The sequence below is a fragment of the Nanorana parkeri genome, unplaced genomic scaffold, assembly GCF_000935625.1.
Source record: "Nanorana parkeri isolate BGI_ZX_2015 unplaced genomic scaffold, ASM93562v1 scaffold742, whole genome shotgun sequence".
NCBI lineage: Eukaryota > Metazoa > Chordata > Amphibia > Anura > Dicroglossidae > Nanorana > Nanorana parkeri.
Window position 1 is genome coordinate 406,140 of NW_017307010.1, and position 16,626 is coordinate 422,765.

The following is a 16,626-nucleotide window of genomic DNA, read 5'->3' on the forward strand; positions in this document are numbered from 1 at the left end:
TGGAAGTTTCAAAAGCTTTGCTTTTATGTACAAAATATATCTTTATATTCTTCCTGTAAATCATGAGGAATCGACTAAATTTGCTGATTTAGATTTTTTTATGTATAAACTTTATTGTGCAGATTTAGATATTTTATAGATAGAAGATTAAATTAAAAACAATTAAAACATAAGTAACTTTACATCATAACACTAAGAGATCAAATCAACCTTTGTAATATGGATATGTGCACTGCTTACTAGCATACATTCTTTCCTGTTGACCTTCAAGTTTAATTCTGTGTTTAGGCACTGCCACTAAAGGTCAGAGGTTGGTGATGCCTGAAAAAGAAGCATGATTCATTTAGAGTCTGTGTATTTCTATGTATTATTACTATTAAGCTATCATTAAATGTTGTGCATGTGTATCTACATTTGCTCATGTTAAGAATGTCATGATTATGTTGATATTAAAATCTGAAGTGAAGCGAATTATGAAAATAATGTCCCTACAATTATTTACTGAAAACAACTTTAGATTTCCTTCCATTAGTTTTAATTAATTTTTACCCACAACATTTCAGTGATATAAACATATTAGAGAAAGTGACACTGTGTTAATATGTGGGGGGTCACTTAGGAGCCCATTTTTAAAAAAAGTGGAAATCACTTTAGGATTTAATACAATATACAATAAAATAAGTTAAAGTGATATTAACGTCAAAAGGTTTTTAAGCTTTTTCAAATGCTGATAAAATTATATACAGGAGTTATATAGCGCCAATGGTTTGTGCAGAGCAATAAATGCTGCCCCTTGATGTTTAAAAGTTTTAGCTTCCTACAGAATCAGCTGGTCCTCTGAGCACTGGCCATGATATCCTGTTTTTGGGTGGCTCTTTTTCCTTGCAGGGTCCTATGGAGGCACCCTTGTGTGTGCTAGCAAGCTCTGTGTGTCTCCACAAACACACAGGCACAGCAAGGCAAGCCACTTCCTGCTCTCTGCTCCCCTCTCTTCTTTTCCATGCTAGTATATGGGCAACTGCTGGGGACTGTGCTCTCCATTATGATCTTGTACTGGACAGGAGGTTCAGGCAGAAGTTCAGGCAAACATAATTGGCAGAGTTGGAGCCAGCTGTTTGTAAACATGAGACCCTAGCTATTAACAAAAATGTATCTTATTTGTGTATCACTCAGCTGTAGATCCTGAAATCATCTCTGAATTGGTGCTGACACTGTCCTTCCTTCTGGAGGGTGGCTGCTTTTCTTCCCCATGGTCCCTGTGTGTGTTATAAAGAAGCTACCGATTCAAGCTCGCTCCTGTGATGGACTACAATCTCATGTTTAGTTTAGTCATTTGTATTGAGATTGTAGTCTATCACGGGAGTGACCTTGGAGAGGTGACTACTTTACAACACACACAGGGACCATGAGGAACAAAAGTAGCCACCCTCCAGAAGGAAGGACAGTGTCAGCACCAATTCAGAGATGATTTGAGGATCTACAGCTGAGTGATACACAAATAAGCTACATTGTTGTTAATAGTTAAGGTTCTTGAATGCATTTTTAGGATTTAACTCCTGAGTTTAGTTTAATTTTTCATTTGTTTTGTCTGGAAACAAATTTTTTGTAGTGCACATGTCTATTAGAAATGTTATAGACATCATTTAGAAATGTTACCAGTGCTTAAAAAGTACCTTGAAAAATCCACCCTTTGTCTTGAATACCCACTAAAAAGTAACAGTGCACTTCCTGCGCCTAGGCCTTCCTGTGGCTTGAGCTTCATAGCTGTATATCTGCAGTGTCTAATTCTCGTCCAACAAGATTTGGAGTGAGAATATGTGATGTCACTACTGAGCTGCTCACTGTTTTTCTTGCCAGAGGGGAAGCCGTAACTGAGGACCTGCAGTGCAGGGATGGGACAACCCCTCCGGGGAAGGCAGCTCTGACATGAGGAAGCACAGCCTTCTACTCATGAGATGCCCACTTCCACACAAACACAGTGTGGAACAAGGCATTGTAGGTTATTCATTGGGAAAAGATTATCTTTAGGGAGACCACAGTCGATATTGGTAATTAGTCCCTCCGCTTGTCTTTTTGAGCCTAGGTGTCTTTATGTGTATTTAGGTGTTTGGATCAGTAACTGTATTCTTATCCATGGCAATTGATATCATGTTTTTCTTTTTCTCCATTTAGGTGAAAAAAGTAATGAATCGCATCTATCACCAGAACTACAGAATACACGAAAAGACAGTGAGGACAGCTGCAGCAAATATAATACTAAACAACAACCCAACATTTATGGAAGTAAAAAACCTGCTTCTTTCTATTGGTGAACTTCCTCTAGAAATGAACAAGTACATGCTCTCTGTGTTCCAGGATATTGTTCATTTTCAGATGCCTGCCAGGTACCAAAAATCCTGGGGAAATAGTGGATCAAAGCATAGCCAACAATGATTATTCAGTCATTAGGAATATATGGGGTTATTAAATACAGTAGTACAAAATACAGCAACCTGTTACAATCAAACAGGAATCACCCCTAAATTGGGCTGGCTTGGTTATTTTGGACGAATACGCTTCACGCATAATCATTGCTCTTTGCACTGCTTCATTACCTGTTGATGTCCCAGAAATGCACTTAGCTCTTAAGTGCTGTTATGGGCCGACAACACACAGGGGGGATTTTATCAACACTGGAGCAGACAGTAACCAATCAGCATCTCTCTCCAGTTTGTTCAGTTATGATTTGACAATTAAAGATAGAAGCTGATTGGTTGCCATGCACAGCTGCTCTAGATTCTGTCTGCTCCATTATTGATAAATTCCCCTCACAGTATTTTGCGGACTAAGTGCTGTCAGCTCAGCCCAATTGCTTTTTACTAAAATTTTCAAACTGTCCCTCTAACCCTACTCGCCACAACATAAAGACTAAGGGGCTAATTTTTAAACATTCTGCCCAATGTAGAGCTGGATGAATGCCCTTTGCACCACATTACCACCACTATGTCTGTGAAGGTTCTCATTCATCCAGGTAATGGTATATCTGTAAAGGATAAGTCAAGGCAACTGGACTTGCTGTATTTTACTTGAAAACATTTTACTGGTCATCCAACCAGGTTTCTCAATTCAGAATGACTTGTACAAAAAAATATCTGGGAATAAATATTGTGAATGTCGCTCCAATCCACATAACCAGGTATTGATTGCATTTGCATAATTGGAGCTAGCGGGTGTTATTAACTTGCCCAGAGAGGTGTGTTAAAACAGCATTGTATGTAGCAGACAATAGATGTCTCACCCCCCACCTCTATTCAACCTTGGCTTCTCCATTTTTACATAAATGGCCTCTTTCACGCCTCTTTTAAACCAGTTCTCCTCCCTGTCTAGGATGCGTACTTGACTGTCTTCAAATGTCCAATACCACACTAGATGGCACTGAGAAGCACAAGAATTTCCTATGCTTCTCAGCATCATTTAGTGGCGGTAATGCAATGCAAACAGGATTCACCCAGATTTACGATAGGTGGAAGGTTTATACATGAACCCCTAACTGTTCTGTAATCCCAAGATAAGAGCTAGTAGTAGGGATGTCCAGATACCAGTTCAGATACCAGTGCCGATACTTGGCATTTTCACGAGAACTACCAGTGTTGTAGCGGTTGCAGCTGAACCTGGCTCTCCAGCAGTATCCTGAAATCTTTCGTCTGTATTGTTTTAGAAAAACTGTCACATGACACTAAACAAAAATATATGAGTACTTGTATCTGGGAGTACTTGGAAAAATGGTATAGGTGCATCCCTAATATATATTTATAAAAAAAATAAATCATATATTAAAACAGGGATGGACAAATCCCAGGAGCTCCATATGCTCCTTAAAAATGACAGTTGCCTCCTAACTTTTGAATTTTTCTCTAGTCTTGTCCTGGAGCTGGAAAAGTATCTGTACTTGTACTTGTACGGTACTTGGTATCTGAACATCCCTAACTAGTAGTAATAGTTAAGCTCCTTAAAATAACACAAGGAATTTGCATAGGACTGAGGACAGCTCTGAATTTCTGAGAACATCAACAGGTATTTTTTGCACTATCAAACAAATATAACAATACACTTTCAATGGTATATTTAAAAGAGCAATAAGGAGCAAATAAAGGAAGATCATAGTTCAAACAGACCAATCAAGAGAACACCAATCAAGAGAAATGCAGTAAAACCTAATGATTTTGAAGGCTTAAAGTTTATTTTTTATATAATAGAATTGCTTGTACATTCTGAAATTACTTATTGTTTGCTTTTAGTAAACTTATTCGTGAAGTTTTGAAGGACTCGAATGTTCATAATTACGACCGCTTCTCAAAGGCTGGCTCCTCATCTGCTTATTCTGGATATATAATCCGTATGTATCAATTTTAAATATATGTGAGCTTGACTGCCTTCTTTAAAAGTGTATGTGTGGGCAAAACAAAATGCACATTTCCCCACCAAGTAAAGAAAAGTACCTGTTAATTCCACCAGAAATCCCCAAATCTCCTAACTACCTGTAGTAAACTGACAATATACTTACTGCTCTAGCTGTGTTAGTGCCAGCATGGCTCTCTGTCTGGTCCCGCACAGCTTACTAAGTCACTGGCTGCCAGGAGCTCAGCGGTACACACAGCGTCCCATTCAGCTACTTAGTTTATAGATGTGTAGTGCACTCCTTTCCGTGTCTGCAACCAGTTTATGAATGTGGTGCTCGCAGTGAAAAACATAGATGCACCATGTATGTTCAAGCTTGAGAAGGTAGAAGATCACCAGCAATCCAAAGATATAATTTCAAATTGTAGTGTTCATTTATTGATATATAGCATCACATATATCAGAATGTCAGTGTTTCTGGGCCACTCAGGGTCCCTTCATTAGGGCGACGTAGTCACTGTGTTTACCTGATGAAGGGACCCTGCGTGGCCCCGAAACGTTTGCATTCTGATATATGTCACACTATATAGCAATAAATAAACACTACTATTTGAAATGATATCTTTGGACCGCTCAAGCCCCGAAACGTTTGCATTCTGATATATGTGACACTATATAGCAATAAATGAACACTACTATTTGAAATTATATCTTTGGACCGCTCTTAGCAACCTTGGACGCTGTGGGTGTAAGAGATCATCTGGAAAGGTTTCTTAGGGAAGAGCGAAAAGGTTGTTATCCTGCACCAGATGACACCTCATTCATGGCGTTCATAGTGGCAATCTGGTTGTTGTGGATGTATTTACCCTTGATTTATAAAACTGACAATGCTGCATTTACCTCTGCCATAGGCACCACCCACAGAAATATTCTTTCAAGGTAGTACATTGTACAATGCTTTCTGTATTAAAAAGCCTTTGAAAACATGAAAGTATAACCTAAAAAGGAATTCTGGCGAAAATCTAAAGTTACTCTTGCAGTGGGGCTCCCCCAATGCTACAAGTGAAATGCTTGTTCTTGTCTAGGGTACCATTAAAAAGGATTTTTACTCATGTGATGCCTCACTCCAACAGGCTTTCTCCTTTCCATGTGTACCTGTTGGGCGCAGGTACTCTGACGTTATCACATACTATGCAGGACCAGAAGTCCTGCATTGTAAGTGAGGACGCTGGAGGCCCATTCACAACATGGAGCGTGGGAAAGAAGAGGAAATCTCTGAATTCCGGGGAATGAGGGATAGGGTAAGTAAAACTGCTTTTTGAAAGTACCCTGAACAAAAATTAGCATTTATTCTTACAGTGCGGGAGGAGCCCCACTGCAAGGGTAAAGTTACATTTTCTCAGCTTTAAACTTTCTGAATAGTGATTGATACTGTAAAGGAGAGAAGTGATTTTGTTTGTTTGTTTTTAAACTAAACCCTATTCCTGCACAGGTCTTTAAATGCAATATTCATTCTATCCATCTTATGGTGAATATGTTAATTTTGATTTTGCTTATTAACTTCTAATTTTAATAGCTTCTAAATTAATATCCCTTATTTATTCAGGTGGCCCTGAGTCATCAGCAACATATAGTCTTGATATCCTCTACTCTGGTTCGGGCGTCCTAAGAAGAAGCAACATGGATACCTTTGCCTACTCCAAAAATACACAACTGCATGCCATTCAGGTAATTTAGACAATTGAATTATCTGCCACAAATATCCTGGTAAGTATACTTGCTGATCCTGATCAGTGTGTCCTTTAGGCCTTGCCCTGGGGACTCATAACTTCCTTCAAGATGTGTTGCCTGACATGTTATATTTCATGCTAAATTAGCACCTCAACAGCTGAAATATAGCTCACGGCCTTGAAAACTGCATGTGCAAAGCAGAAGGAAATACACCTGTGTAATATAACAGATGGTTTGATTTCCCTTTCTTCTTTCCATTTCTCTTTTTTTGTTAGTAGTAGAGTATTATACTATTTATCCATTGAATAATGCACACAGTTTAGAGTTTAGGTGATACCCTTTATTGGCTAAACATGCAAGGTTTCAGGATTCCTTAGATCCCTTCTTCAGGTTTTATACATTTATGGAAACATTATTACATTTTATACATTTCAAAAACCCACATATTTATACAGAGAGTTACAAGGGCAACCTTGCAAGGGCAAGCTTATTTTTTTTTCCTGGAGTTAGGCTCTAAAATATTATCAGGTGGTTTAAAGTGACACTAAACTCAGGAGGTACATCTTGACATTGCATTTACGTAACCTAACTAATAGCAAAAATGTATCTTTACCGCCTGAGTTTAGTGTATCACTGTGCTGCAGATCCTTAAATCATCTCTGAATTGGTGCTGACACTGTCCTTCCTTATGGAGGGTGGCTACTTTTGTTCCTCATGGTCACTGTGTGTGTTGTAAAGTACAGCGCTCCAAGCTCACTCACGTGATGGACTACAATCTCATGTTTAGTATACTAATTTGTACCGAGATTGTAATCCTATCACTGGAGTAAACTTGAAGCGGTGGCTACTTTACAACACACACACAGGGACCATGGAGAACAAAAGTAGCCATCCTCCAGAAGGATGGACATTGTCAGCACCAATTCAGAGATGATTTGAGGTTCTACAGCCGAGGGACACACAAATACGTTACATTTTTATAAATTGCTAGGGTACTTGAATGTATTTTTAAGTTTTAACTCCTGAGTTTATTCGTCTCTATTCTGTAATATTTTTCAGCCCATTACTATGTTTATTATAGGTTGTTATTGAAGCACAAGGACTTGAATCCTTAATAGCTGCAACCGCTGATGAAGGAGAAGAAGACTTGGAGTCCTTTGCTGGAATGTCGGCCATCTTATTTGATGTCCAGCTCCGTCCTGTAACATTTTTCCAGGGTTATAGTGATTTAATGTCAAAAATGTTTTCAGCAACCGGAGCCCCGATGAATGTAGTGAAAGGATTAATGCTTCTAACCGACCATTCTGAGGTATTTCAATTCAATTAATAATAAATTATATTTCATTTTAGTGTATAATTGAAAGGTTTAGGTGGGAAAAAAGCTTGCCATGCATCTGTGTTATTTCCATACCTGCTACTCTACACACTGGTGATAAAATAAACTCTTCCAGCACTTACTACATGTCATCTCATATTGCATTGCATAATGCTATCCCCCTTCACACATGCCTAGGTTTTGCAAGCATACATCTTTTCACTCTACATTTCACATCAGCTCACACAACACGTCGCAGTATTGCATATCATCACTCTAGCAACCGTGTCCTGTAGTCTGTCAAATAAATTTGAAGTGATGTTTGTTATTATTATCATTATCTAGGGATGCACAGATACCAGTTCAGATACCAGTGCCGATACTTGGCATTTTCACAAGAACTACCAGGGTTGCAGCGTTTGCAGCTGGAACTGGGCCCTGGTGCTCCACCACTGTCCTGAAATCATCAATCTGTATTGTTTTAGAAAAACTGTCAGATGACAATAAACAAAAATGTATCAGTAATTGGTATCTGTGAGTATTTGGACCAGTATCAGTACTTGTACTTGGTCTGGTTTGTACTTGGTCTAGTCTTGGAGCTGGAACATTACCAGTACTTGTACCAAGTACGATTCTTGGTATCTGGACATCCCTAATTATCACCTTAGTTATTTTTCTAAGCTGTCTGAAACTGACCACATGTTTTTTTGGGGCCATAAAAGATGTTTTCAGTGATGCATACAATAAATTGAAGGGTTTCTAGAGTTATAATATTTTAGCCTTACAAAGGATATTAATGTTGCAAATTACATACATTTAGGTATCAGCTCCCAGTACTAAATGGCAGGCCACTTGCAGCTGGACACAATGTTGTGTCAAAGGCAATACTGAAAATATACAAATCCTATAAATAACATGCTTAGGGGGATTCCTTACAGCTGTACATTGTTCTATGGAACAGTACGATTTTCACAGACAGAATAATTTGTATTCCTTTACAATTAGCATTTCTTACATACAGCAGCAGCCCAGTTTGATTAATTTCAGTTTGAAACATTTTCATGTAGCTTTTTACTGTGGTAATAGACCTGCTTTGACCGGCAGATAGGAATTGACCATAAGTTTGAGGTGGCAGTCTTTGTTTCAATTTCTATCATGCTCTTAATAGGAATTTAGAGGCTGCAGATGATACAACAGCAGGACAATTTGCAATTGGAAGACTAAACCTAAATTTACTAGAGACAATGAGTACTTGCTGGGGTTTTGCTACAACAAATAAAATACTGCAGTGAATAGAGCAGTGTATAATTGGCCAGTAGCAGAACACTAAAGACAATGAGTTCAAGCAGGTGTTTACTACAAGAATCAAGAGACCGCAGATAATACAACAGTGTAAAATTGACCAGCAGCAGGCAATCTTAAAAAGCAAGGCAAGGTCCAAATTTAATGAAGACTAAGAGCACGAGTTAGGGTTTTACTACAAGGTTTAAGATACTGAAAGACTTACGTTGAAACAGCAGTGTACAACTGGCTAGCAGCAAGATAAGGTTTTAACAACTTCAGGGCCATAGAATGCACCTGTAGGTCCTGACCTTGATGTAGTTACTACACTGTGAAGGTGCCACGCCCCCCTCCACTGAGATTTCCAGGTCTTCGGCTCCTCTGGGGGGGTGGCCTGGGACAACCACAAAAGGTGTCAGGATGGCAAGCGGGGTCACTGAAGCAGAAAGCACTTTAATCTTAGTGCTTCCTGCTTCAGAGCTTCAGAGCTTCAAAGCGCGGCTGAAATTCGGGGTACACAGGCCATCAAGCCCAATCCTGTGTTTAATTGTCTGCATTGGAAGGCAGGGGAAACATACTGTGAGTGATATAATATGAGCTGTTTTAGCTGCACCCCATTCTTGCACTTATCTTTTTCTTTCGATTGATGCAGCAGTGTGCTGCGAACAATAGACAGCTCCAAGAACAGATGGACAGTAACAAGTGAATGCTGTGATATGAGTACCCCAAACCTAAAATAAAAGACCATATCAACATAACATTAAAAAAAACCTACAAAAGAAATGAAACCCCTAGAATACCACCCATAAAACAAAAACCCAATGTTTGAGCCTAAAGTATCCAGTTCAAATAAAGCTGTATTAAAAATAACAAGGAGTGCGAAAGCAATGTTTTACCACTTGTGCCCAAAAGTGATGGTCTCTTTGATTTAAGGAGTTGTGTGGCTTCAAGGTCCATGAGAGAATAGGCACAATTCTCAAAGCTTTAACACCAGCCTAAGCTATTCTATTTGTAGCAATGTGACTGTAATTTTATATTTCATTGGAGTCCATGAAAATAACTGTCACTTTTTTAAAATAAGAATACTTATCCTAATGTGTTAGCTTCGTGAATTGTGCCTAATTTGGGAGACCATTAGTTATATACTGGGTGAGTAATGAAGCTTTAAATGAAATAACATCAGTTTATGTGAATGAGTACAGTGTGGAGCCCTATGTACAGTATGTGCATGTTTATATTTTAAAATACTGTTAATTATTTTTACTATTATGTTTTAAGTGATGCATGGTGGTAGCATGACAACTGTTATCTTCTCTTGTCTGTATCTGTCAGCTCTCATGATCTGACATTGAATGCTGTGGTATGGTGACCCTAAACGGTTTGCTTAAGTTGGTCATACACTGATCAAATTTCAACCAAATCCTGCTTCAACTGACTTTTGTCAAAGGAACCAGGTGAAAAATTGTTGGCTGAACAGTGATTGAACATTCAACCATACCGGGGGAGATTCCTTCCAGATGGGGATAGTCTTTGATGCTGCTTAGCAACTAAACAAGTGCTGGACAAGAGAAAACTAAAGGTCTATGGCCCGCTTAAGATGAAATTAAGCTGACTGTAATAAAATGTATTGGATAGTATTTAAAGTGACATTAAACCCTCAGATTTTTTGACATAAAACAATACTGTAATGTGCGCCTTACTGTAATCCATGGTTGTTTCCCTTCTCTTTGCTGCTCTTCCTTTTAAATCCTCATGTCTTCTCATGCTTGGGGAGAACTTCCCTTTTCAGCTCAGGGCCTCTTCCTGTAGTGCTGGCCCAGGTTACAAGCCTATACAAACTTATACACAGACACCATATATCCATTCCTGAGACAAGGCAGTCTGCTGCAAAACAGAATTTCTGCCCAGCATGAGAACAGATACAGATTTAAAAGGAAGAGCAGCAAAGAGAAGGGAAACAACCATGGATTACAGTAAGGCACACATTACAGTATTGTTTTATGTTAAAAAATCTGAGTATAATCTGGTTTAATGTCACTTTAAGTTGCCCGTGACGAATGAATAGTTCCACATCGTTTCTGTAATGCATGTGAGTTATTGAGAAGGCTATATCTTGCTTGTGAGTTTGTATAGCAGAAAGAAATATAGCAATCAGCACATTTATTTTCTGTGAAATGTGAGTAGTATTTAGCAATATCATAGTAGCAGGTTTCAGAGCACCCCCCCCCATCTTTTCCAATAATAATGACACTGTGATATTACTTTCCTAGACTATTCAGCTACAGTCTGGGCTACAGGCCAGTGCAGAGTTCCAGGGTGGACTGGCCATTGATGTCTAATACTGTAATGTGCGCCTTACTGTAATCCATGGTTGTTTCCCTTCTCTTTGCTGCTCTTCCTTTTAAATCCTCATGTCTTCTCATGCTTGGGGAGAACTTCCCTTTTCAGCTCAGGGCCTCTTCCTGTAGTGCTGGCCCAGGTTACAAGCCTATACAAACTTATACACAGACACCATATATCCATTCCTGAGACAAGGCAGTCTGCTGCAAAACAGAATTTCTGCCCAGCATGAGAACAGATACAGATTTAAAAGGAAGAGCAGCAAAGAGAAGGGAAACAACCATGGATTACAGTAAGGCACACATTACAGTATTGTTTTATGTTAAAAAATCTGAGTATAATCTGGTTTAATGTCACTTTAAGTTGCCCGTGACGAATGAATAGTTCCACATCGTTTCTGTAATGCATGTGAGTTATTGAGAAGGCTATATCTTGCTTGTGAGTTTGTATAGCAGAAAGAAATATAGCAATCAGCACATTTATTTTCTGTGAAATGTGAGTAGTATTTAGCAATATCATAGTAGCAGGTTTCAGAGCACCCCCCCCCATCTTTTCCAATAATAATGACACTGTGATATTACTTTCCTAGACTATTCAGCTACAGTCTGGGCTACAGGCCAGTGCAGAGTTCCAGGGTGGACTGGCCATTGATGTCTCAGGGGGAATGGATTTCAGCCTGTGGTATCGAGAATCCAAAACCAGTGTTAATAACCGGTAAGATACCCAGTTCCATGTTATCACGCTCAGTATAAAATAAATGTCAGCCAGAATGCTAAAGCATATGAAGTTTTTTTCTAACATGCAGAAATGTAATGCAAGTATTTTCCACATGTGCAAACAAGAAGCTATTAGTATTATTTAACAAGCCAGTGCAAAGGGCAGCGAAAGCTATCAACCAATCAGAATTCACCTTTTATCAGTTTACAGAAGTCAGGAAAGTGAGAGATCATGTTAAATTACTGTAATGGAGGAGAGTCCTTTGTGCATTTTAGCCTCATTAAACAAAGGCCCACGTGCCTAATTTCCTGGACACACCTTATAAAATTGTATGAAATCATGCCAGTAAATAACTGGGCAGTTACACAAAACGTAACTCCAGTTTTAATTAGTATACAGTGTAGATTAGAGAATTCTGGCCATTGAAGAGCATCTAAATAAAAAAACAACAAAAAAATATATATAGCAGTTTACCATCCCTTAAATGTGTTGTTGACCGCATTCGTTTTTTCTTTTTCAGGCTTTTCTTTTTTTTATTTCACCTGGTAATCCTGTGAATAGCATACTTCCTGTCGCAGGGTAGCTACACTCACTCTTTCCATCTTACCTATGTCGGGAGCCATGGTTGTCACTAGGGATGCACCGATACCAGTTTTCCGGAATCGAGTACCAGTACCAATATTTTGCTTTCGGTACTTGTCGATACCGAGTACCGATACCGGTGCTGCTGCTGGAATAGAGCCGTTTTCCTGGGCAATCAGGAAGCCGGGCGGCAGGTAATAAAATGCTGCTCGGCTTCCTGTTTGCCCAGGAAGCGTGCTCCATGCTGATTGGCCGGCTCGATTGTGATTGGCTGGGGAAACCGGCTTCCCAGCCAATCAGCATCAAGCCGGATTCCCGGCCAATTAGGAAGTCAGGCGGTGAGTAATGAGCCGCCACACGGTATCTTGATTGGCTCCTGAAGCCGGCTCCATGCACTCGCAATCCTTTGTACAACTTAAATAGGGGGAATCTGCAGACACCACAATGTACTTTCACTTCAGCAGTGTTGTTAGCTTTGAGGCCAAGTAAAGTTTTAGGCCATGTAAAGTTCTCCATCACCTAAAGGAACCAGAAATATACGTTTTGGGTGCACTGGCCATTTAAAAAAGCAATACTTTTTGTGTGCATGAAGACGAGGCTGTTGTTTTTTTTCATGCTAGGTTGTCAAACTTTCCGATTTCCACAAACAATAATTTAACCAACTATGTGTTTATATTTCTACAGTGGGGCTATAGTGATTACAGGCAACATAACTGTTGATTCAGGGTTTGCAAATGCTGGCATGGAAACTCGCTTTGAAACAGAGTCTTCTTTTAACTTTATTACAACAGTAAAGTTTTCAACATATCCATTTTTGGTGTGTATGCAGATGGATCAAGGGACATTCCCATTCAGGTAATACATTACTTTCTACTGGTGATAGAGAGGATAGAGAGGATTGATAGATAGATAGATAGATAGATAGATAGATAGATAGATAGATAGATAGATAGATAGATAGATAGATAGATAGATAAGATAGATAATAGATCATTTCTATACCTCCTGAAACGTTTATATATTCATGCATCATCCATGAATGTTATTAAACCTTTCAAAGTGACTCTGTTGCTAAAATAAATGTCTCAAATAAGTGTTCCCTGCAAAGAGGATAGTAAATATTTACCTCTCCCCTTGCCCACACTGCCAATCTATGCTGTTGTTAAAAGAAAACATATCTTTTTTGGCTTTAGTTCTCTTTTGGGTCACAGGAGTACTTTTACTAATATACTCCTGTAACTCAAACTTAGTATATAGCAGACTACTGCCTGCTATTTGCTGGCAGCAGAGAGCCGCTTTGCAGCTGCGAAAGATGCTAACAATATTGTCTGTATCCACCCCACTGCCTGATTGACAGCTGGATCTGCCTCTCAAGAGCAAGAGCCAGCTGTTTCCACTCCCTCCCCAGTCTGTCCCTCCAATGACCGCTTGAGTAACGGGGGGGGGGGGAATCCCTGCGGGAAGTGATGACTGACAGTCAGCAATCTCCGCAGGGAGAAGACCGTGAGCTGAGCGATCAGCAGTTTGTGAGTGATCAATCAGTTCTCAATCTATAGAGCCGACGTGTGATAGCTTCAGTGTCACATGCCAGCTCTAAATATTGGGAAGACTTCTCCTTTAAAGCAGAACTACAACCTACTCGATGGACATGTGTCTTTTTTCAACTTGACTAACTATGTATCTATGTAATCTTCTATAGCTTACAGCCAAGGAAGGTGCCATCTTAGCCTCTATTTGGATTGCAGTTGCCATAGTGCTACACATGTAATCAGCTAGGACACCAGCCATTTGAGGGCTTGAAAGTTCAGTTGAGAGATGAAATGAGAACACTGGCAACCTTAATAGTTGGCATGGCTTAAAAGTAACTGTTTTGGGAGACTTTAAAGGAGAACTATGAGGTGAGTGCTTTTCACTCACCTCATAGTGTTAGCCAACCTTTGACAATGAGACTGTCACAGGTCGGCTCAGTAGATCGGGAAGTGACCAAACACTCCCGATCCTGTCACAGCTCTCTGCCGTGACAGGGGAGGGGCTGGATTCCCTCCTCCCCACTCCGATCCGCCAGCGCTGACTGGCGGAGTGGACGGGGGAGGGGGCGGGTACAGCTTGCTCTGCCTCCAGATAGGCAGAGCCAGCTGTCACTCACGCAGCTGGGCGGATCCAGACATAATTGTTGGGATCCGCTTCAGCTGCAGCGTCTCGGTATACCGCGAGGAGTAGCTCGCGGTGTACTGTGGCGTCTCAGTATAGCGCGAGCTGTAGCTCGCGATATACAGAGCTTAGGGTGACGGGAGGACGCTAGTTTGTGTCCTCCCATTACCCTAAGGAGAACTATGTGGAAAAGCCTTAACCCCATAGTTCTCCTTTAAATTGGTAGGTAAAGTTCCTCTTTAAGATAAACGTCTGCCTGAAGGATCTTCAAAATGTAACACATCAAGGAGTGTTAGATTCCTGGTCCCCAGCTGACTAGAATCACTGGTTTATAAACTGATCCTTATCTCTGATTACTGATTACTGTGCAATAATGCAGGGGTGATGGGAGATACCATAGCGCACAGTGGGAGACCAAGAAATTTACATGCCCGGAAGTGTCAGATTCTGAAGATTCTTCAGTGGATGCTTTCTCTTCACCACAGTAAACGGGGATGGTGTGGGCTGCAGGAGAGGTAAGTATTTAATATCTTCTGTGCAAGGAACATGTTATTTTAGACATTCAGTTTAGCAACAGATTAAAGTGCATGCTTACGAGTGTTAAGGGACCAGACACAATGGAAGCCAGAGAATAATATTTTTCGAATAGCAAGTGAATGCTGCTAATTGTAGAAATGACTGCTGTTTCAATCATAAATTTTGTCACATGTGCAGTAATAAAAAAAGTATCTTTTATTGTCCCAGATTTTAAAAGAATGTAAGTAAGTGTATCTTTGGTATCAATTTGCAGGCGGTATGTCACAAAATACGAAAGACTACCCTGTGGCAAGTCATATGTGTCTCGGAAAGGAAAAGTACAGACTGTGGCAGGTTCTGAGCTTCCTCTTCAGCAAGAGAACTCCAACATGTGCAGGGTAGTGTTTGCAGAGCAAGATTCCTCCGACAGCTGGTTCTGAAGGTTACCAGATACATTCCATTTTGCTGAACCAGTGGCTCTCACTGGAGGGTTGTGTATGTACTGTATTTGTTTAGTGCATGCATCAAGTTTACATATTTACATGTATTTAAGTCATTTGTAAAGTGTTAAGCAATAAAGAAATTGTTGAGGGTTACGACGTGCACTAAAATTGTAGTTAGTGTGTTCTGTGTTCATTCCCTGCAGTAGAAATATTGGTTGTGACATTTACAACTGTCTGGCTTTCTCCTGGCATTGTGTAAAAATTCAGTTGTCCTTATGAATACTGGAGTGCAATGAGCAAAAGTGCTGTGCAAAGAGCAACTCATGGCAATTGACGAGATTTAGCCTTTGTTACGTTTACAGAAGAGCAACAAAGGATGCCTCCTGATCAGTTGCTGAAGATAACTGCTTTTCACCATATTATAGAAACCTATTTTAGGTATTCTGCTTCCCTAATAAGAAGTAACATTAAGTAACATTTATAAAAATTTTATAATGGTAGTTTAGATCGCTCTTAACCAAATATGTGTATGCTGTTGGCTCCGACCCATTGTATTTCAACCTGGTAGTCTTCAATTTGAGGTTGCAATTTAGAGCAGCCATATTTAGCATGCAATTCCAAAATTGTTAATGCAGTTTAATTGCTGATTTCAATACAGAGGTATGGTGGGGTTCCCCATTCTTTGTACCTATTGTAGCTGATGCAGTGTCACTATACAGTCATGAGGCTCACTGACCATTGTGTATCTGAAAATGGCAGCTTATGTTATAATAGTACTGTAGACCGGATCTCCTTGCTTATGTAGCTGCAAAAATGACAGTTTTTTGCTTCAGTCATAGGAAGTTTCATAGAGAGTCACCCCCATAAAATATAAACAAATTTCACACAATTGCAATTTTAAAATATTTACCATGTGCGTCTCAGGAATGCATTAATAGTGCAAAGAAGCTAATGAGGTTATGCACCTAAGCTATGCACGAATAGTACAGTTTTAGAGGGGTGATGTGCTGTACAATTCCATACTGTCAGTGTTCAAAAGCAGGGACATTTCAGAGGCAAATTGTTCAAGGGACAATTCAACCAAAGTAGCTTGAAGTAAAAGTGGGTTTGTATAATACAGTCGTTACTCTTTATAAAATGCAAGAACATAGAAAGCTGTAAATGCCACACAAT

General features: G+C 39.7%; 1 protein-coding gene across 1 annotated transcript in view; it reads left to right on the forward strand.

Annotated features, from left to right (window-relative positions):
• The window catches only part of MTTP (microsomal triglyceride transfer protein), a 60,165-nt gene extending 44,419 nt beyond the window's left edge, over nucleotides 1–15,746 (forward strand). The window contains exons 12-18 of the mRNA XM_018564286.1: nucleotides 2,173–2,384; nucleotides 4,278–4,375; nucleotides 5,984–6,105; nucleotides 7,190–7,417; nucleotides 11,634–11,758; nucleotides 13,028–13,198; nucleotides 15,285–15,746. Coding sequence (XP_018419788.1) covers nucleotides 2,173–2,384; nucleotides 4,278–4,375; nucleotides 5,984–6,105; nucleotides 7,190–7,417; nucleotides 11,634–11,758; nucleotides 13,028–13,198; nucleotides 15,285–15,450 — 1,122 coding nt within the window. The 3' untranslated portion in view covers nucleotides 15,451–15,746. The remainder of the gene's footprint in view (nucleotides 1–2,172; nucleotides 2,385–4,277; nucleotides 4,376–5,983; nucleotides 6,106–7,189; nucleotides 7,418–11,633; nucleotides 11,759–13,027; nucleotides 13,199–15,284) is intronic.
• The last annotated feature ends 880 nt before the right edge of the window (nucleotides 15,747–16,626 follow it).